This window comes from Phoca vitulina, unplaced genomic scaffold (assembly GCF_004348235.1).
Source record: "Phoca vitulina isolate PV1807 unplaced genomic scaffold, GSC_HSeal_1.0 scaffold100, whole genome shotgun sequence".
In the NCBI taxonomy this organism is placed as follows: domain Eukaryota; kingdom Metazoa; phylum Chordata; class Mammalia; order Carnivora; family Phocidae; genus Phoca; species Phoca vitulina.
The window spans coordinates 363,941-384,937 of record NW_022589803.1 but is presented as its reverse complement, the minus strand read 5'-3'; the positions used below and the strand labels follow the sequence as shown (position 1 = coordinate 384,937).

The 20,997-nt window shown below is 56.8% G+C and overlaps 1 protein-coding gene across 1 annotated transcript in view; it reads right to left on the bottom strand.

Moving 5' to 3' along the window:
• Window positions 1-2,337: 2,337 nt before the first annotated feature.
• The window catches only part of BCR (BCR activator of RhoGEF and GTPase), a 118,769-nt gene continuing 100,109 nt past the window's right edge, over window positions 2,338-20,997 (bottom strand). Inside the window, exons 17-23 of the mRNA XM_032397547.1 lie at window positions 9,838-9,897; window positions 9,060-9,169; window positions 7,673-7,812; window positions 6,729-6,863; window positions 6,027-6,132; window positions 5,353-5,515; window positions 2,338-5,018 (exon numbers count right to left, since the gene is read on the bottom strand). Coding sequence (XP_032253438.1) covers window positions 4,929-5,018; window positions 5,353-5,515; window positions 6,027-6,132; window positions 6,729-6,863; window positions 7,673-7,812; window positions 9,060-9,169; window positions 9,838-9,897 — 804 coding nt within the window. The 3' untranslated portion in view covers window positions 2,338-4,928. The remainder of the gene's footprint in view (window positions 5,019-5,352; window positions 5,516-6,026; window positions 6,133-6,728; window positions 6,864-7,672; window positions 7,813-9,059; window positions 9,170-9,837; window positions 9,898-20,997) is intronic.

The following is a 20,997-nucleotide window of genomic DNA, read 5'->3' as shown; positions in this document are numbered from 1 at the left end:
AGGTCTGGGAGGTCCACGTGTTGTGGTCACTCAAGCCCTTCACCCCCAGGAAGTTCCTGGGTCTGGGGTGGCCACCATCCTGGCACCTCTGCTTCTGTGGCTACTCAGTCGGCAGCTACTTAGGCCCGGTTCCCAAGGCCCCCTCTTTGTCCAGAATCCCATTTGAATTGACACAACCCCAGCTGCCAGGCTCGGGTTTCAACGCAGTGACTGAAAACCCTAAGGAAGAGTTTCTGGTCAGCTGACCAGTTCCCCCCACAGGAAGGGAATGGAAAAGGAGCCGGTGTGTGGACTGAGCCCTCACCGTTCTAGCTGAACTGGTCCAAGAGGCCCCGAGAAGGCCTTTCTCAGGCCGCGTGGCCGTGTGAAGTCCAGCCGGCTGCCTGGCCCAGGGCGCTCAGTGCATCTTGTTCGGGCGTGCACAGGTGAGCAGCCTCAGTCCCCCCAAAGCAGCTGGTTTCCTTCCCCATCTGGACCCGGTGAGAGGTGCAGTCGGGCCCTGTCTTCCCGGAAACCATGCACATGGGTGCCTGTTTGTCGCGGTCCTGGCTGGCTTTTCTGGGCTGCGAGTATTGGCGTGAGAGACACACAGGGTTCTGCCTGCACCTGCTCGCCTCCGACTGAGTTCCAACGCCCCCTCCCCCAGGCCTGGCAGGCCCTCCTCGTCCAGGCAGGGCCCTCGGCAGGACCCACAGCAGCTGCTCCAGGAGGCCTCTTCAAGAGCTGGGTCTTTTTGTCACCCCCTCATGTTTTCTATCTTTCCAGAGCTATTTGTGACGGCCCATCGTTAGCCCACGGAAAGGCTTCCTTTTAAGGCAATTGAGGCATTCTTTTGGGGGGCAGGTATACAAGTTTTTCTGAGATTTCTATACAAAATTTTGCCCTCCTTTTATTTGCCCAGGGTGTGTGCGTGTGGGACACCTGGAGGCCTCAGCCCACGTGCCCACGTGAGCCCTGCTACGTCTAGGCCAAAGCTGGTGGTCAAGGTCTAGCCCTGTCCAGTCCTGCAGAAAGGGAGCGAGCTTGGGGGGGCCAGCAGAACCCAGACATCCTAGCCTCTGCGCATCAACCAGCTCTGGGACACCAGGGTCAGGGCGGGGGGCGCGGCTCTGTGTGCCTCAGTTTCCCCATCTGTCAAGTAAAGGGATTAGACTAAGAGGCCTCTGAGGGCCCTTTGAGGTAGAACATCTCAGATTTGGGATCACTGGCCTAGGCTTGGCTGGACACGGTGCCTGCTCTTAGGAATTTGGGTGCAGTCAACTTTTGCCCTAAAAATCAAATCCTATTAAGAGAGATGCAGTAGGGCCTTAACATTTTTTTCGTTATTATTATTATTATTACTATATTTTTTATGGCTTTCAAATAGGATCAGGACTGTAGGGATTGAGAGAGCTAACTGTAGCCTTTTAGGGGTCAAATACTCTGGAGGAGGGCCAGTGGCACCTGTTCCTCATTGGCGGATGTTAGAGTGGACAAGTGGCATGGGTACGTGAAGCTTCTCCAATGCAGGCAAGAGCCAAGGTCAACCCTTACACGCGTGCGAGGAGATGCTGGGGGGTGCTGTGGAGAAGGGCTCTGAGGCCTTTGGAGATTGCGAGGGTGGAGGCTCAGCCCTAGGGCATCCCGTGAAGGGCTGCACCAGGCTCAGGGCCCCCGTCTCTCCCCAGGACAGTGAACTGGCCGCGGTGACGCTCCACAGGCAGCAGCGTTGGACGCCAGCCGGAGGGAGAACCAGTCCAGGCAGATGCCCCCACCCCTGGGAGCCGACCCGGAGCCACAAGACCCTCCTCGCCCCCCACCCGCCCCAGCCATCTGCAGCCGACCAGGTGAGCCGTAGCCCCAGCTCCTCCCGAGCTGCACGCATGGCCCACGCCTGTCTCCACCCCCGGGCACAACTTCCCTGTAGGCTGGACAGGCTTTTTCTGAGGGCAAGGCTGGCGGCAGCTAAGAGTGACCCGCGCTCCACTGGACCTCGGCGCCAGCAGAAACCACGGAGACCGACGGGCCGGCGCAGGGCCTGGCTGTGTGTGGCTGGAGCCCTCCCTGGCCCTGGGCTTGACACGGCCAGGACCCCCACTGCCCTAAACCCCAGGGCTCCGGGATCCCGCTCTGCGGGACGGTGGCTGCCATGTGTCCGAACACGTCTGCCTGCGGCGTGTAGGCCCCTCGGGGCCTGGCTTCTTCGCGCCGGGCCGCATTGTCCTCCTAGGCGGCAGCCGGGCCCTCTTCGTCGCCTGCAGCTTCTTCCAGCTCTGCCGCCCACCCAGCCCCTCCCAGAGGCGCCGATCGTGGTTTCTCCTCTGAATGGAGCAATCACCACTGACACAAGTAGCCTCAGGTAACTTTAATGGAAGTCTCAGCATCCTTCTCCCCACCATGGTATATGGAGGGCTGAGCCTAAAGCAGGAATTGCAGCTGCTGAGACCAGCCGAGCTCACAGCTCCAGACTCGGGGGCCGGGGCAGGAAGGCATCACTCCTCGTGGCAGAGTCCAGCAGCCGAGCCTCGTGGAAGCTCGTCTGGGCTCTAGGCCTTACCAGCCCACAGGCCCGTGTGTGAGATGGGACCACAGAGGCGGCGGGGGACCCAAAGCGACCGCCGCCCCCGTGGCCCGGCAAAAGAGCGCTTTTACAGCTACACGAGAAAGAGTGGTCATTCCGTCATTAAACAGCACACATTCTATATAAATAAAAAGTAAAAAGGGGGAGGAGACGGGGGAGGGAACGAAAATTGGCACAGACATTGATATATTGCTTTCCAGTTTCAATGCGACAGATGCAAATCATGACACCAGGGGAACAGAAACGAGGGCTGGGTTTAGATTTTCTAAGCCAAGTGCGTTCCCCTTGCAGGGCTGGAGGGTTGCTAAGATGGATGGGGATGGGGAGCCAGGCCAGAGGCGGCCCGGGGCAGCAGGCCTGAGAAAGAAACCCAGTGAATCCAGAAATGTGCAGAGGGCACAGGACCCTGCTCCCTGCCCTACCCCCCTGCCCCCAGGAAAGCAGGACTACTTTAAAATGGTACGTCTGCTCTCCTCGAAAGAAAAAAGTACAAAGAAACATAGTATGTGGACATAAAACCTTCAAGAGACTGTTTTCTGCCGTCCCCCCGCCCCCGTTTGAGCAGGTCCACAAGCGGAGGGGAGGTTGGGGGGCAGATTTCATCCCCCCCCAGCCCCCCGCCATGTGCTGCAAGTTCAGGCGGGAGCTGCTTTGTCAGCGAGCCCTCCCACCCCCACCCCTGCCACCCAGGACATGGGAAGGATCACGGGACACTGCCACCGGGTACTGGTGTAATCACGTGACAAGCAAACAGCTTTTCCTGAGTCACACCATCACCTCCCTCCTCTGGTTCACTACATCCTCTCTTCTTGCAAGACCAGCATGGAAACTTGGCTTCTTGTGGTCCTTTTCTCCTTGACCTAAACCCTCTCTTTAAAAAAAAAAAAAAAAAATGCAATTGTTCATAGATTTGTTTCTTCAAAATACTTAGCGGCCTCCCTCGTTCTCTTTAAGCTGGGTGGTCAGGAGGGTTACTAGGAATGTCCCGGCTTCTCTACTGGTATTTGGAGAGAGCAGGAAGGGTGGGGGTGGGGCGGGGTGCGTCTGTCCTTCTGCCTGCTCCAGGACAGGAGCCCCGCACCCTGAGCCTGGCCAGTAGAACAGCTCCCCCCTGCTCCTAACCCTCCCCCATTCCCGATGCTCAGGAGACTTTAGAACTGGCTCCTGACAGAAATAGAGCCGGTGTGTGGAGGAAGACAAAATGCCGCTAGGACACGGACTGTCCGTGGAGTACATTCTAATATCGTATTAGGTATCTGAATCTGTTAGGAAAAAAATTAGAAACTACGTAGAAAACTTAAAAATATTCAAGTATCAAAAGGCTATTCGGATCAAAGTTTAAAACAAGCTGTCAGCAAGCTGTCGCTGCCAAGAGGAAACTTTTACAAAAGTTTACTGAGTTTGTTCAGCAGAGAGCGAGAGAATGAAGTGATCTGTGTGGGGGGACGATCGGGGGAAGGGAGAGTGTGGGCAGAGGGGGCGACAGGCTGGAGGAAGCCAGAGAGATTGAGGCCTTTTTAAGCCGAAGAGGAGAGCCTGTGCCCAGCAGGCAGTGGACAGGGTCGCTATCCCTGGAGAAGAAGCCATAAAGTGCGCAGCCTGGGCCTCCCTCCCCCTGGTGTCGGTCCTGGACAGACAGACAGACAGACAGACAGACGTTACATGGCTCCATGGGGAGCTGCCTTCCGAGGGGCACATGAACAGCAAAACCAAAGCAAGAGGACAGAATAGGAAGACCCATTTCTGGACAGAGTTCCTTCTAGAAAGAAAGAGAAGGAAGGAGGTGAAAGAGGTCAAACGCTACACAGTGTTGACTTAGCTCTTCCAAACCCTGTTACACAAACAGAGCCGAATTTCTAAGTCAGGGAAACTGAAAAGCCCCCACCCACACAGGGACAGGGCTGTGGCCCGCACGGTATGAAGCAGCATCGGTGTTTATTCAAGACACGATAGTGAGGGAATCTGGTCGTGTTCCCTTCTCCCCGGAGAGGGTGCATCTTGACGGGTGATCCAGTAGAAATCTTTCAAACTCTGATAAGTTCGCAGAAACCACTCCCTTCGCCTGGTCCCACGGCCAGGCCTGCGCGCCGAGACATGCTGGCTTGGGGCGCCCTCTGGTGGCAGCATGGAAAACCGCAGTCTGAGGCCCGGCGGGAGCTCACAGACCCAAGGACTCAGAGGCCCAGAACTGCCCAGGCCACTTAGCCTTTTGCCTTGGGTAGCTGTCTCTAGGCAGGTGGTCCAGCCCTTGGGGGCAAGGTGGCCCAATTACTCCTCAAGAAGATTCGGTTCCCGCTCTGTGGGTAGCCCGTTTTGCCAGGAGATTTCCAGGCTGTTCTGCTGGCCTCTCGGAGATGGAATTGGGCCTTTAGACTTCAGTGGAGAACAGGATGCTCTGTCTCTTGCTGTCTGGGGCAGGGATGGCCTCCAGCTGCAGGAAGTACAGCAGCACCTGGACCTGCCAGGGCACAGCAGGGAGGAGGAAAGAGGAAAGGGGCTCAGAGGGGTGCTCACAGCTGCAGAGTATGTGGTGACAATGAGCCCCTCCTGGCAAGAGATCTGAGTGTCCCTGAAGGAACACCAGGCCAGCCCTGAGAAGCCCCAGGAAGAGCAGTGGCCTGGGTCCTCCCATCCCCTCCCAGCCACATGGCCTTAGGCAAGTCCCTTTCTCTGCACCTCGCCCCCTCCCCTGCACAACTCGGGTGGGAACGACCGGCAGGACCCCGTGTGGGCCAAGCAGAGGCCACCTCTGTGAGGTCAGGCGGCGTGAGCTGGAGCCTGTCTCCTCATACCTGGGACATGACTTCCAGGGACCAGCTGTCGGTCATGGAGATGGGCTGGCTGGGGTTGGCAGGGAGCTTGCTCTCCTTCTCCGATGGCCGGAGCAGCGTGGGGCCGAAGACTGTGGCAAGGTTGTGCAGGGACATCTTGTTCACTGTCTCCTTTTCTGCCACCCTGCAGAGGGCCAAAGCAGAGGGTGCTACTGAGACATGGCCTTCAGGGTGGGGGTGAGACAAAGGGGCCAGACCACCCTGCAGCGCTCGGGGAACATGACAGTGGGCGCCACCCCTTTCTGCCTTGGGCTGGCTCCACAACACAGACACCCCACCCCTGGTTGTGCCGAAAGCAGACCCCACCCCGCTTCTTCTGGGTTGCAGAGGCCTAGGACAAAGAGCACCTGACACTGGCAGGTGGCTGGGCCAGCTCTGGGCCATGACCTGCTGGGGAGAGAAAGCCCAGCCACTGGCTGTAGCTGAAGCATCTCAGCTCTTAAGTCTGTGGAACAGAGCGGGGAGGGTGGCAAGGTCTCTAGGACCCAGGGCAGAAGAGTAACCACAGACAAGGAGTGGGGACAGAGGGCGCCAGGAGCCATGGAGTGTGACAGGAGCCAGTGAGCCACAAGAGAACCCGCCTTGCGGCCTGGGGGTCCTGGAAGCCTGGGCCCCTGAGGAAGAGCTGGGGTCACCTTTTCAGATGGTCCAGAAGGAAGAGGAAGGTCAGCAGATTGGCCTCTGGGAGTGACAACAGCAAGTTGAGCATGCAGCTCTCCTTTGCAACAGGGTCTGACAGAGCTGCGGGGGATCAGGAGGGGTGTTATTCTCAGGGTCACAGCCAAGCTGGAGGCCCCTCCTGGGGCCCGTGTCAGAGGGCACTGGACAGTCCAGGCCCATCACCATCCTGACCCACAAGCACTGGCCCCCAGTGACGACCCCAGGATGGGTGCCTTTTCTGCATCTCAAAGGGCTGAATGGCACCCCAGGGACCAGGGGCAGGAGAGCTGCCCTCCTGGCCGGCTTGGCCATTCCCACCTCCTGCTTGGAAGAGCCCAAGGCACGAGAAGCCGAGCATGGAAGGAAACATAAAGAGGGAGGGGCGGGAGTTTTCGGGGCCCTGGCAGCTCCCTCATCACCCCGTGTACCCGGGTGAGAGGAGCAGGGCGGGCACTCCAGTGAGGAGGAAGGAGCCTCTAGGACCCCACACCCCGGTGCGTCCACAGTGGTACCGGCTGCTTTACCCTCTTGGGATACTTGGAGGGATGGGGACAATGGGAGGCCCTGTGGGATGGGCAGAGGCCTTCTAGGACCAGTGAGGTTCTCGGTCCCCCACCACCGGCAAAGTTTGGACGGAAACACGGACCGTGGTGGAGGGGGAGACCTCCCATGCTCACCGATGCCCTCGGCGAAGTTGGGGTAGAACTCGTCGGTGAAGAGGGGCTCCGGCAGCTCGCGGAAGTACAGCTTCAGCGTTCCGGCAATGGCGTTCACGTCCATCTCGCTCATCATCACCGACACGTCCTTGTTATCTGGAAGGAGTGCGGAGATGGAGCACGGCCTACTCACGGATCCCAAATAGGGCCCCGCTCTCCCTGCCTCAGCCTGGCGCAGCCCACAGCAGGCAGATGGCTTTTGGGGTCCCTCCTTCCAGCAGCTGGTCTTCTTCCAAGCATGCCGGTGGTTCTGACAGGGGAGGCGTCCTCCCCACCGCTCCCTTGCCGAGCAAGGGGTGGCCTGGCGGCAGCGCCACCACAAGGGACTGAGGCCGGCGGCGGCCAGACACCGTGCCCGGGCAGGGACTGGGCGGCTCTGCTCTGTAGCGACCACCTGGCTGCAGGCATCTTCTGGTAACATTAAGATACTGGGATTATTTGTTCCATTCTAGAGTTTCAAACCAGTGCCTCTGGCCTCGTGGCCACTGGCCCTCGCTGTCACAGGCCAGGGAGGGAAGAGGATGCAGGCACCAAGTCCTGGTTCTGCCACCTTCCACTCCAAGAAGCCTCTGGGGTCTCCGTGTCCTCCTCTGGGGACTGAGGCAGTTCCACCAACTGGCTCCTGGGCTTTGGTCTTCCACCCGGGGGAAGCAGGCCAAACCCCAGTGCGAGGTGGGGCGGCCCCACAGAAGCCCCATGTCCAACTCTGCGGGAGCCGTGCACACATGGTTCAGACAGGAGACGAGCTTCTGCAGAACCTCCTCCCACCGCTCCCTCTTCTTTTCATTTAAAAAATAAAACAAGTGAAGGAAAGGTACGGAGCCTAATATAGCCAGCACGAGCCGTGGGAGGCACACGGTCACCACGCCCACGCCCCCAGCCCGCGCTGCCCCGGCGACACTCACTGACGTCAAAGGCCGCCTTCAGCGCCTGGATGTCCGTGGCCACTCCAGACACGCGGTAGATGCCCACTTCCTCCATGCCCCGGCGCTCGATCTCCTCCACACACTGGCGCACGATGTAGGGCACCTTGGATCTCTCCCTCCTGCAGGGGAGGGGCAGTGCCTTCAGTGCCCGGCAGCCCTGGCTCAGGCCGCAGTGGGGCTGGACCCACCACCTGTCTGCACATCCGGACACCTGGAGGTGGGGGTGATGAAGGCCCCAGGGGTCGGGCTCCCGTGGACCCGTCCGCACCCTTTTCCTCTGCCGTGAGAGCTCACGATTACCACTGCTTACATCTTATTAGGGCCCTTTTCTTCCTTCTTAAAGATTTTATTTGGGGCGCCTGGGTGGCTCAGTCGTTAAGCATCTGCCTTCAGCTCAAGTCATGATCCCAGGGTCTTGGGATCGAGCCCCACATTGGGCTCCCTGCTCAGCGGGAAGCCTGCTTCTCCCTCTCCCGCTCCCCCTGCTTGTGTTCCCTCTCTTGCTGTGTCTGTCAAATACATACATACATACATACATAAATAACTTAACACTTTTCGCTGTCTTAACAATGCATAATTCCAGTATCTCCACACAGGACCCTGGAGTAGGAATACTTCAAAAACAGGAGACATGCTGTTTGGAGGGTTTGCTCTAGCCTAGTTGAGCAACTGGATTCAGGAGCCCAGCAAAGCGCTCTCCCAAGTCACCCCCATCAGCAGCACTTATGTGGGATAACCGCTGACACAGTCCTCTCTGCTCGGGCCCAGACCCATCCAGAGAGCTGTGGGCACAGCTGGGGCGCAGCTGGGGGCGGAGCGTGGTGTTTGGACACAATTAGGTGTCTGGGGAACATCTGATGTGGGCCCCTGCCTGGACAACCAGTGAGGTCAGGGGCCCGGCCAGATTTGAAATGGAGGAAGTGAATGGATTCTGGAAGGAAGCGGCCTGCGCCGTTCCTGCGAACTGCTCTCAAACCAACATACAGACTTCTCCTGGCAACTGACCTGACCAAGGGGCTGGGGTGGCATCATTCCACAGGAACCCCAATCGGGACAGATTCTGAGTGAGGGAAGAAAACCCTGACCTTCCGCAGTTCCAATCGTGTGGGAGCCAGCCCGCCAGCCCGCCAGCCCGCCCGCACAGGAAGGGGGCGAGGACATTCCTAAGCTGACAGGGGCAAGCTTCGCAGTAAACACGGGAGGCAACCAAGCACATAGAGTGCTCCAGGGGCCTGGGAGGGGGCCTCGTGCACAGAGGACCATGCACAGAGAGGGGAGACCCTCACCTGTTCTTTCCTTCAGAAACACCTGGGGGAGAGGGGGTGCCCACTGTGCCCGGAGATGAGAGACGCATGAGTCCACTCACTTGGTGACCACGGCAATCTTGACTCCAAAGACACCCGTCTGTTTTCGGGAAGGCATTCTCTTCAAGCTGAACTCCCTGCTGGTGAACTTGACTGAGAGTTTCACTTCAATCTGCAGGGGGAGGCAGGGGCACGGCCCTCTCACCCTTCTGGGACTCATAGTCTGAGTTCCCAGAGGCCTGGGGGGCTTGGCAAATCACTCCCCTCCCTGAGCAACTGGGCTAAGACCCCAGTGCAGAGCAGGTCCCTGGCCCAGCTCAGCAAGAACCAGGAACGGTCAGTGTGATTTAAAGATTAGCTCTTGCAGGACACTGCCCCCAACCCTAATCCCCACTGCTTCTCTTTCTTAATAGTTAACAAGAGGAAAAGTACAGAAAATAACATAACAAAAAGCCATGGATTATCTATCAAATGTTAACATTTTGTCACCTACGCCCAGACCTTTTCTGGTAATAGTTTTGGTTGTTTGTTTCTTTTTTAAAGGTCTAAATCCTTCTGGGACCCTGAAAACGAATCAGGGTCTCCGTTTCTACAGGCAGACACCAGGGTCAAGGTCCTGCCTGTCTTGTTCAAGGAGGGATGCTCAGCGCCTGGCCAGGGACTGCCCTCCAGCCACCAAATGGGATTCTTTCCTGCCCGCAGTGACCCGGCTTTGCAGCGCTTCTCCCTCCTTCAGCCATACCCCACCTCAGACACTGGCTCAGGCTTAGCCTCCTTCTGACTGCTTTGGAAGGAATCGGGGCCACCCTAATCTTGTGGGAAAAGTAGGCACCAACATACCCCATTCATGGTGATCACAGTCCGCTGCCAGTCTCTGTCCTGCAGGGCCTGGGGGTCCAGCTGAAAGCAAGCAGTTATGATCAGCAGGTGCCCTGGGGTCTGCACAGAGACCCTGCCAGGCAGCAGCCCAAGCCTGTGACTTCTCCACACCGAAGTCAGAATTAGAGCTAGACCTCTGCCGGCACTTTTATCTAGAGGCCAAGAAGGGTCCCGAAAGAGAACTTGCTAGAAAACCCCTGGAACTGAGAGCCCTCCTGCTCTCAGATCTGTGCTTCACGGGTCCCAGGCTCATGGCTCGGGGCCCCGTTCCTCCCTCTGTCCCTTCCCGCTGGGAGTTCAAGTCCATGCTGGTGGCCATCTTGCTCCCCCTCACCAACCATCTCAGGCACTATGTGCAGCGCAGGGAGGCTGGGCAATCGGCTTACGTATTTTGGGAAACCCAACTTCAGTAGCAATTTCAGAGGGTGTGCCAAAGGAAGAGTTTGGGACAGTTTTCCCCCTGAGCGTGCTACGTGGTTTAGCTGTAGGAGCCCATGCAGGAGGGGTCTCCAGTCCAGGCCAGTCCTATGTTTCAGAGTCAGGCCCAGAAGGACCCAGAGCCCAGCTCCAAATCACACAGCGAGTGACGGGGCTGGAGGGCCCTCTGCAGCCCCTCTGGCTTTCACCCCACTGAGCACTGTCTGAGCGCTGGCCCGCGGGACCATGCTGCTTAACAGTCCTCAGACCTTTGTGGTCAGGCCAAGGGCCCCCATCTATGAGGGCTCCATCTCCCTCTGTTTTGGGGAGCACACATTCCACACCAGTGGTCGGGCTGGACAAATGAGCACCTGGGAAGATCTTGTTTAAAAACAGCTCCCAGGGTTCTACCCCAGAGTTGCCCCAGCAGCTCAGGGCGGGGGAATGTCGGATTCACCTAACTAGAAACCTCCCCACGGGATTCTGATACAAAGCCAGGTTAGGGAGCCACCGTCCGACACCATATAACCTGGCGCTCCTCATGCAGGGCCTTGCAGATTTCATCACTTGCTTCGGGCGATGGTTCATGTCTGCGACTAGACAAACCACTTGAGAGGGGGGTCTGTGCCTCTCAATTTCTGCACACACAAACTTGTGCATGTGCGTGCGCATGCACACACACACACACACACACACACACACACAACGGTACTGAGCACAGCTCCAGGTGTAGAGGGGTGCTCAGGACAGGTGTCCCATGGCTATCCACTGCAAGAGACCCAAGAGGTGAGAGCCACGTGGGCCTTGTGCAGGAGAGGAAAGAAGGTCCAGCGGCTGCTACCTTTCAGGTGTGTGCAACCTGAGCCTCTCTCCCTACGCTACTTGGCATGGAGGCTCAACACAGGCCCTCCTGGCGGGGGGGGGGGAGCAGGGGGGACACCACTTCCCCTTCGAGGGCCCACTAACATCCCCAAAGATTCGAAATGTACAGACAGAACAACACAGAAAAACAAAGGGTGGCAGAGCATCTCCCTCCTGCGGCTGTAGGGTCCCAGGTTCTCATTCCTCATCTGTCCCGGGAGGTTCTTAGGGGCCAGACTCCTGGGCCACAGGGACCCCACCGTGAGGGGCAGGGCCTGTGAGCAGGGACCAGGCAGTCACCACTCAGAAAAGGAAACCTCCCAACTGGTGCTTCCCTGCGAGAGCGAGTCCCAGGCATCCAGCTGGGGGAACAGCCTCTTCCAGGGGTGGCAGGAGCGGGATGATGCCGGGGCCCCACACTCTCAACCAGACCAGGTGTGGTGGGAAGAGGTAAGGGGGGGTGCACTGCCAGCCTATCATCCCCAACTCCTGTGTCCTGGCTGTCTAGGAAGGAAGGGGACAGACACCGTTCCTCCTGCTCCTAAGGAAAGGGAGAGCTTCCTTGCCACTGGGAGTTTTCTTTAAAGGGAGACACAGAAGCAGCTTCAGCAGGAGACCCCCTTCACTTTCCCTCCCAGGAATGGTAATCACTGGGCCCCCCTCCCTTGATGCAGCCGATAAAGAGCGATGGAGCAGCACATCCAGGGGACCCTGCCCCGACGTGGCCCACCCGGGGAAACCGTGGCATACCCGTCTGCCCACCTTGCCCTTGCACACGAGGTTTCGGATGTGGGTCCACAGGGCGGTACCCCAAGCACACAAGTGTTTTTCGGCCGAGCCCAGCTGGCTCCGGCCCGCCCGGCTGGGATGGAAGTACCGTAGGAGGCCCTGCATGGCGGCGGGGGCAAACGGCGTCTCTTGCATCCTTGGCCCTGCTCTTCTGAGAGGCCGATGTGGCTAGACAGGAGCGTGTTTGGACAGGCACGCAGATGGACAGGAGCGTGACAAGCTCCCGGCCTCTACTGCCTTTTGACCACGCTTCTCGGGAAGCCCCACCCCTGCAGCCTGGCTCGCCAAGGTCAAAGTTTCCATTCGCCCCTGGATTTTCCTTTTTTGTGTGTGTTTGGGAAATACAGCCCCGTCCCCCACCAGCAGCCTATTGGTTACGGGAACTCCAACGAGTCAGTTTTCTCTAAAGCCCAGAAAAGCCAAGCTTCCTTCTTAAGTGGCTGGTTTCCTGTGGGCTCATTTGGAAACACTGAGTAACACGTGTCTGCCTGGCCAGCCTGCCTCATTGGCTGGACATGCTCTAGGGACACCCCCCCACCCCCGAGCCTGTACCACCCCAGCCAGTGACACCAATAATAGCATGCATTGTCCTGACTGGATTCAGAGCAGACACCCCGCGGCCCCCCCGGAGCACAGCCAGCCCAGGGGAGGGGGTTCAGTGCCATCGATGTCCAGCCCCATCGTCACCTGGCCCCAGAGGCTGTGGCACGAGCTGGCCTCCAGAGTGCAGACCTGGGCCACGGTGCTGCCGGGTGGCTCCTCAACCCAGCCCCCAGGACCCGCGGCATTTCCAGTGGGAAAGACTGGCCCTGGGCTGGCTCGGCTCCCAAGAACAGAGTGTGCCGAGCAGAGCGGAAGCAGCACGAATAACACGATGATGAGGCCCAAGGCTTGGTGCAGTCCGGCCCCGAATGACATTCAAGGCTGGCACGCGCTCTCAAAAGTGTGGCTATTTAAAGGACCAGAGAAGTAAACAAGCCAGGACTGGGATTTGGAAAAATAGATGACTGAGCACAGAGGACCAGGAAATGGTGCTCCAGACGCCTATGGGGGCCCCTCGGGGTCTCAAGGTCTCGGCAAGGAATGTGGCTGCTGCTGGGGGATGGGGGACGGGGGCTGGGGACTGGGCGGGATGGGGGGGGGTGTCTGCTCACCCCCAGTGTTCTCTGGAGGAAGGGCTGGTTTCCAGCCTGTCTCCCTGGGGTTGGGCGAGGTGGGGGAACAATGGTGGGCAGTGGGGCTGGTGGATGGTTGCCCCCATGTGCCCGGGTGGCTCTGCTGAGGACCAGGCACTGCCCTCAGCCCGAGAGGCAGGACTAAACCGTCCAAAGGAGGCAATGCCCGTTCCCTCTGTGCCCACCGACACGGCCCAGGAAGGCCCAGCAGGGCTTCCCCAGGGATCCTCGCCCAGCTTCCCATGTGTGCGCTGTAACCTACTCCCTGGAATGGGTCTTCTGAGAGACGCCCGGGGAAATCTCCCCAGGAGGGAATTCTGGTCTCTCATTTCTGCTCTTATTGCTACAGTCTGTTCTCCGGAGCTCTAGTGTCCACATCTTTAATTCTTTGCTGCCCTTCTCTGATCCCCACCAGGCTCCAGCACCACTTAAATGGATAAAGGAACACCGCCTAGGACATCTAAGATGGTAACAAGTGTTGGTGAGGCTGTGGAGAAACGGGAGCCCTCAGACACGGCCGCTGGGGATAGGAAATACTGCAGCCATTCTGGAAAAGTAGGGCAGTTCCTCCCAGAGCTAAACTTGGCTGCCCTACACAGCAACTCCACCCCCAGGTCTCCACACGGGAAGAATGAAAACATCCATTCACACAAAGACTTGTGTGCACACGTTCACAGCAGTGTTAACCGTAAAAGCCCCGAGCTGGAAACCCAAGTGTCCACCAACTGGTGAGTGGATAAACAGAACGTGGTGAATGAATATGTACGATGGAATATGACTCAGCCATAACCGACACTTGCTACGATGTGGGTGACCCTCACAAACGTGCTAAGTGTTAGAAGCCTGTCACGAAAGACTGCATAATATAGAATGATTCCATTCACATGAAATATGCAGAATGGGCAAATCTGCAGACACAAAAGCAGATCAGCCTGGGTCTGGGCCTAAGAACAGCGGGCGATCATAAATGGGAATGACGAAATTGTTTTGGGGGATGGAAATATTCTAAAATTGGATTGTTAGTGAGAGTTATACAACTGTGCAAATTTACTAAAAGATGATTGAATTGTGTACTCAAGATGGAGGCACTGTCCGACAAGCCAATTGAAGAAAAAAAGATACAGGGTCCCAAACTGGACCGCAACAGAGCAAGGAAGGCCCAGGTCCCATGGCCACACTTTCTTCACGGTGACAGAGGTACGCTTCTTTGGGGCAAATCCTGGGGAATCTGGACAAGAAGGATTTGCTCACGTGCTTTTACATGTTCATAACTTTTAGAGACTAAAATCTTCCTCGTATGTTTATTAAACACAATCATCACCCATTTTATGTGGCTGGTACAAGAGACCCTTTGGACCTCTCCAAGATAGTTTTAGAGGTGACATCGTTTCTCCCCTTGCTCGTTTACCCGAAACACGGGCTGTGTCTCATTCGTCTCTGAGCACCCCCACCCCCCCACCCAGGCACCCAGGAAGGCATCCCTCCCCACCAACGAAGGACGCCCTGGGGCAGTGAGCGGCTGTGTGGATGGAATGGGCATGGTCCTGAGATAATCCCTGGTGATGAAAAGCTGGGTCTCTCAGTACCTTTCTAACAGTTATCTGCTGTCCCCAACCACCTGCTTGAAAACCACATCTTCCCAAACCCCATCCCCTGCCTGTCTGACCACAGCTCTTATTCTTGTTTTGGTTGATGTCTGCTTCCTGTACCGGCCCCAAGGACATAGCTTTCGTCTATTTCATTCGCCGTGGTACCTCCGTGCCAAGATACGTGTATACAGGATACACAACGTAAGCATCTTCAATACACACGCATTGCCACGCCTACCGGCACAGACTGAGCGTTTGGTCACTGGGGATTGCCGAGAGCCAGACACCTGCCCTCTTCCAGGTGAGGGTGCTGAGGCTCCCGAAGGCGGCTTCCCCACCACGCCGCATGGTGCAGGGACTGACTGTCCCTCTGGTGGTGGGGGATTTCATGAAGGGGGCAAGTCGCTGAGTCTGGGCTCCCATGTCCATCCCTGCACCCTGTGGACATGCTAACTCTTTAAAAGTTGGTGGTAAAATATATATATAACATAAAATTAACCATTTTTAAGTGCACAATTCTGTAGCATTACGTACATCCCCAATGTTGTGCAATCACCACCACCATCTACCTCCAGAACTTCTTCATCATCCCAAACATCATCCCCATGAAGCAATAACTCCCCATCCCCACCCTCCTCCCAGCCCCCAGGAACCTCTGTTCTACTCTCAGTCCCTAGGAATTCCCCAGTCCTAGGTTCCTCCTGTAAGTGGAATCATAGATCACTCACCCTTTTGTGTCTGGCTTTTTTCACTTAGTACAATGTCCTCACAGTCCATCCATGTAGCGTGTATCTGAATGTCCTTCCTCTGTAATGGCTGCATAATATTTCTCTGTATGGATATACCACACTTGGTTTATGGACCCACCCATCCAAAGATGGACACTTTGGCTTCCTTCCAGTCTTGGGTTGTCATGCACGTACAAGTGCTGGTGGCATCTCCACGTTCATACAGCTGCTGTGGGGCACTTGTGGGCGAATGAGGAGACTGCCCGCGAGTGGGCAGACATCACAGTGGGGTCTTGGTGAGGGCTGGAGCGTGGGTGTCAGGGCACCCCTAGAAGTTGGGTGGACCTGTCGGGTCTGTATCCAACCAGGTTTCCACGCATGAGGCAAGCAACCCAGGCTGGCAGAGTTTGGGAAACCACATACGACCACCCCAAGCATCAGCTTCGAATAAAGCAAGGGTCAAACCAGGAACCTGAGGCCCCAACCTCATCCAAGACTCACAAAAAAATGTTAGAAAGAAAAAACAAACAACAACTCAGATGATCCCACTGGAATGAGTTGTAAGCCCAGCTAGACTCTCAAAACATCAGGAGAAATGGGAGAAGACAGAATTCTAGGATTTGATATTAAGTTAATCACTGAGATGAAACAGGGTGGAGGGGGTTTAGCAACATAGAAAATTCGCAAACAGAGGAGAGCAGGGAAAGATGGAAGGAAGGACTTAATAACTGCAAGGCTCCAATTTCCCTGGGCTTTGATGAATCTGGTGATTATCCCTGGATGCTGGTCCCAGCCCCTGGCCTCGGATGTGCTGGAGCACTCGGGCAGAGCCTGCAGGCCCCCATCCCACCCCCGCAGCACCCGGTCAGGCTACTCTGGCCAGCCTTCCAGCTCTGTCACAACAGGTACATTCCCATCACTCCTGTGCTCCTGCTCTGCTCACAGCATAGGATGTTTGACATCTCCATTTGGGAAAATCCTTCCCCTGAAGCCCCAGACCCAGTGATCCCAACTCTGTGAAGACTTCTCTGTCCCCTGACTCCCCCCAAATAACTGTGCCATCCCAGCCACACAGCCACCCCAGGTCATGGCCTGCTCTGGCTCTCGGCACATCTGCAGCATTCCTTCCTTCCTGAGACTCTGCGCTCTGTGAAACATAGGGGCAGATTTCTTGTTCTCGGGGTCCCTGGTGCCTGGCATGTAGGAGGCCCTTGATCACTAGGGTGGCACCGTAGGCTCTTGGTGTCTGGTGATGGACAGGGATGGCTTTGCTTGCTCAGACTCAGAGCTGGCTCAGAGAAGACTCCCAGTGGGGCCCTGTGCACCTGTCTGCACGTAAGGGCTCAGGTTTGCGAGTCTATGACTCTTCCTTGGACAGCCGGCGCCCCCAGGGCCGCATCCCTGTTATACACTATGTCCTTCTGCCTTTCTGTCTGGTATGGCCTGATGCTCTGAACAAACCAACTCACTCATCCTGGGTTTGGGAGGGGGAGCCCTCCATCCTCCTCTCACAGAGATTCCATCGTTGAGGAGGGGAATGGGCATCTGGCTAGTCATCTGAAGAGCAAAGGCTGAAACCTGAGACTCAGACTGGTGGTTTCTGAACCCTTAGCTCATCAGTACCATGCAGAGGAGTGAAGACAGACCGATCTAGCCCCAGGAAATTGGAACCTAGCTCCCCACATGACTCTGACCCCTTCTGCCCAGGCAGGTGTGTGAGCAGCTTTGCTGGAGACTTTATTTCCATCCCTGGCCCCTCGGAGGGGCCTCCCCAGCCTCTGCCCTCCTGGTCAGCTGTGGACATCTCCCTGGCCCCCTGTAGACACTCCTGGGGTGCTGCACCTTCCCCACCTCACAGGAAGGGCTTTACACTCAGCTTATGAGTCAATGTACATATTGGGTTGGGGGGTGGGAAGCACTTGGGGGAGGGAGGAAGGCCATGCTATTCCCACCCCCCCACCCTGACCCCAGCAACAGGACGGGCAGGGCTCTATGTCCCTCCCACATGGCATACTTGGAAGGGGCCTGATATTGTTGGGAAAAGCCCCCACTCAGAGTCATGGACTCCCTCCCTTAGGTGTGCCCCAGTGTCGGGGGGGGGGTTGGGGGAGGCGGAAGGAGGCCTGGCTGGGGCCACAGGGGCCCATCACCGCTCCTCCTCTGACTTCCTGCCTTCTTGATCCTGGGGATGCCGGCTCATAAACAGGCCCCACCGGGAATGGGCGTCTCCAGGGGGCAGGGCCAGCCACTGCCTACTCTGTGTGAGTCACAAACGGACCTTGTGTCATGCTGGGATTCCTTCCTGGCTCATGATGGCTCAGGGGCCAGGCTTCCCACTCACTTAGCTCTTCCATGGAAGCAGACCCAGACGACGGGGTGGAACCAGAGTCCGCCTTCTCCACCAATAGTAACGATACCGAGTAATATAGCAGCAGTGGCCACTGAAGACCCCCGCGCCCGGCTCCATGGCCCCTGGCCCCAGTTTACACGTGAGGAAATACGTTTATCCGGGCAGTGACGACTTGCCCCAACTCACAGGAGGTACACTGGGGCTGAGGGAGTGGACAGAGGGTCTCCCTTGGGCCACACCAGTCAGGCTCCTCTGAGTTGTTTTCCAACCAAACCTCGTTCTTGGGAATGTCCCCAAGCACCCAATTTTAGCAAGAACCACCCCGATATCTTTGATAGCTGATTACCTTTGACAAGTGACCAGACTCCTCGCTCCCCACCACCCTTGGGTGATGTCTGATTGCCCCAGCCTGCTTTCAGCAAGGAACCCATTAGGTTGGTTTAGCCAGAATCCCCCTTTACCCCTGATGTTTCCCTTTAGTAACTTCCAACTGTTGACCCCCCACACCCCGCTCCTTGGCTATAAATTCCCTCTCTCATTGTCATATTCAGAGTTGGGCTCCATCTCTCTCCCCTGCTGCAAAACCCCACTGCAGTGGTCCCTATATGTATCCAGCTGAATATAGTCAACCTTGATGTTCTAACAAGGTCACGTACAATTTCTTTTTTTTTTTAATGGAGTCCATGTCCTCCACTCCTGTCCTATCTTGTCCTACTGGAAGGAACAGGAAGGGAGAGTGTTTGCTGAGGAGCACCCCTCAGAGCGCCTGCATGGGGAAATGCAGACTGGGGTCAGAGGGCAGAAAGGGGCAGAGAACAGCTGAAGCTCAGAGATGCCCCAAGCCAGCCCCCACGACCCCACTGCTCTCCTCTTCCCCGGGACAGGGCAGGGTGCTCACCTGGCACCCTCGGTGTGTCTAAGAGCACAGGCTGTGCTCATAAAGGAATATTTTGCTCATATCCAGTAGTATCGTGGCAAAGGGTTTCCAGAGAAGGCTCGATAGAATGAAAGAAGAGGATGAGTATCCTTTCTTTTCTCTTTTCCACTGAGACGCCCAGTTATCCAGTGACAGTGCTCAGAGGTCCTGGTTCAAATCTTACCACCCCTGGAACTCTAGCATTGGAGGATTTGGATGAATCGAGTCAAAGGTCGGTGGAATCTGAGCCTCCCTTAGTCTTGTGCGATGGACTGAAAAAAGGAGCCGGACACCCAGTCCGTGTGCATCCTTAGCTTGCCTTGGGGCTCTCTGCAAGGGGGGGGGGGGGGGTCAGGGCATGGGTGTGCGGGAGGGACGCTGGGGCTGGGGACAGATGCAAACGTGGAGCGGGGGGAGCAAGGGGAACACATTAGTTGTTGAGCAGCAGAGCAGAGCCTGAAAACTCAAAGGGCCCAAGCTGTGACTGTTGCCCACTAGGTGCCAAAACGTCAGTCCTCAAAGATGTCCAGCACCAGCTGCTCACAGAACAGCAAAAGCTGGGAAACCCCTTAGTGTCCATCAAGAGCAGAAGAGCCCCTTGATATGGCTGACGCAATCCATGGGATTCTCTATCAAGCCAAGAAAGTGAACGGAATCTATGTGGACATATGGGGTTGGATCTCAAGGACACTGGGGCGTCAACGCACATGAGCTGCAGAGTGGTGAGTGTCCGCACTGAGCATGCAAGCCACCCCCAGACGCCACCCCAACTTCGCAGTGGGCACACGCATCTGTCAAGGTGGGGCCCATGCCCAGCTCATGGCTGGGGAAGGGACCTGGCTTGTCAAAGATCCCTGGATAGGACCCCAAAAGTGGAATAGCTGAAAAGCACTGGCTTGCATTTCTGTTTCTTCTATCCAGAAGCCCTTTGCTACCAAGACCCCTACAACTGGCTCAATGGTGTACCAGGCTGATGGGGAGCAAGGAGGAACCATCCCCTTCTCCCTCAGCATCTAAGCCACAGGTAGGACCCAGGTCCAGGACATCTACCGGGTGGCCCTGGACCAGCAGCTGGCCCTCAAAGAAGACCATGCCCATTGACAGAGGATTTCAACCACCTTCATTTCGACCTCAGTCCGCACTTCCTCATTGACTACGTTCTTCTTTCCAGCTTATCTCTTAACTCAGGCAAAACACCCTGCGGGCAAAGCAACCTGTGATGAGAACCGAAGCTATCCCCTCAAGCAGTAAGGACTACGGGGAATTCGGCAAGACCCCACGTGACTGACCCCAAGACAATGCTCCACCCGACCTTCACTGCCCACCTGCCGGCACCCACCAACCTTTGTCCCACACTTTCCTTCTATAAACCTGCAAGTATTTTTAGCACTTTGGAGACCGTCTTTGAGACGCTAGCCTGCTGTCTTCCTGGTGGTGGCCTCGCTGAAGTAAATCCCTTTCTTTTCTCACCATCTCTCGTCTCTCTGCCTTCAGATTTTATCAGCGGTGAGTAGCTGAAGTCTGTTTGGGACCCCCCTGCACCCCAGTTATACCATCTGAGAGAGGGGCCAATAATCCTGCTTTCCCTATGTCAGATAAGGCTGCCCCACTGATCCCCAATGTGCATCCCAAACCTTAGTGGACTCACTGGAGTGTTGCCCCAGGCCGGTCCTACCCCTGACTTCACTAGAGTCCAGCCCCAGGTCCTGTCTGTGGGGGCGGCTGAGGCCCTGGGCCTGCTCTCCTGGGAAGGTGCGGGGTATGGGGTGGTGTCTGCTGGAAGGCAGGTCGGGGAGGGCAGGTATAAGGCAGTCAGAGGAGCATTTTTGCTTTTAGACCAGGTCTCAAGGTACAGGGTGGGAGGAGGTCCCTGGAGGCCCTGAGCCACTGAATTCCCTAATAAGCTTCCAGGGTGGGAAATTAGGCAGCCATGAAAACCTGGGGAACCAGAACCTGAGAACCTGGTGAAACAGAGAGGGGGTCTGGAGCCCCCGCTAAGTGAGGACTTGCTCCTCTGAAGGATGAGCATGTGCCCGCCCCCCCACCAGAAGACGAAATTACTCAGGGGTGAGTCACCCTCCCTCTCCTTCATCCCTGCTGCTCAGTATTTCAGCACAAAAGGATTTTACTTCCTGCCCTCAGAGAAGGGAAGTGGGGCTTCATGGAGAGTCCCCTTCTCCCACGGATACCTGGAATGCCCAGCCCACTCCTGCTGGGGGCTTTACCAGAGGGTCCAAGGGTCGGAGAGGAGTGGGAGCAGTCAGTGCCCACCCCCAGGGCAGGGCAGGGAGGAACC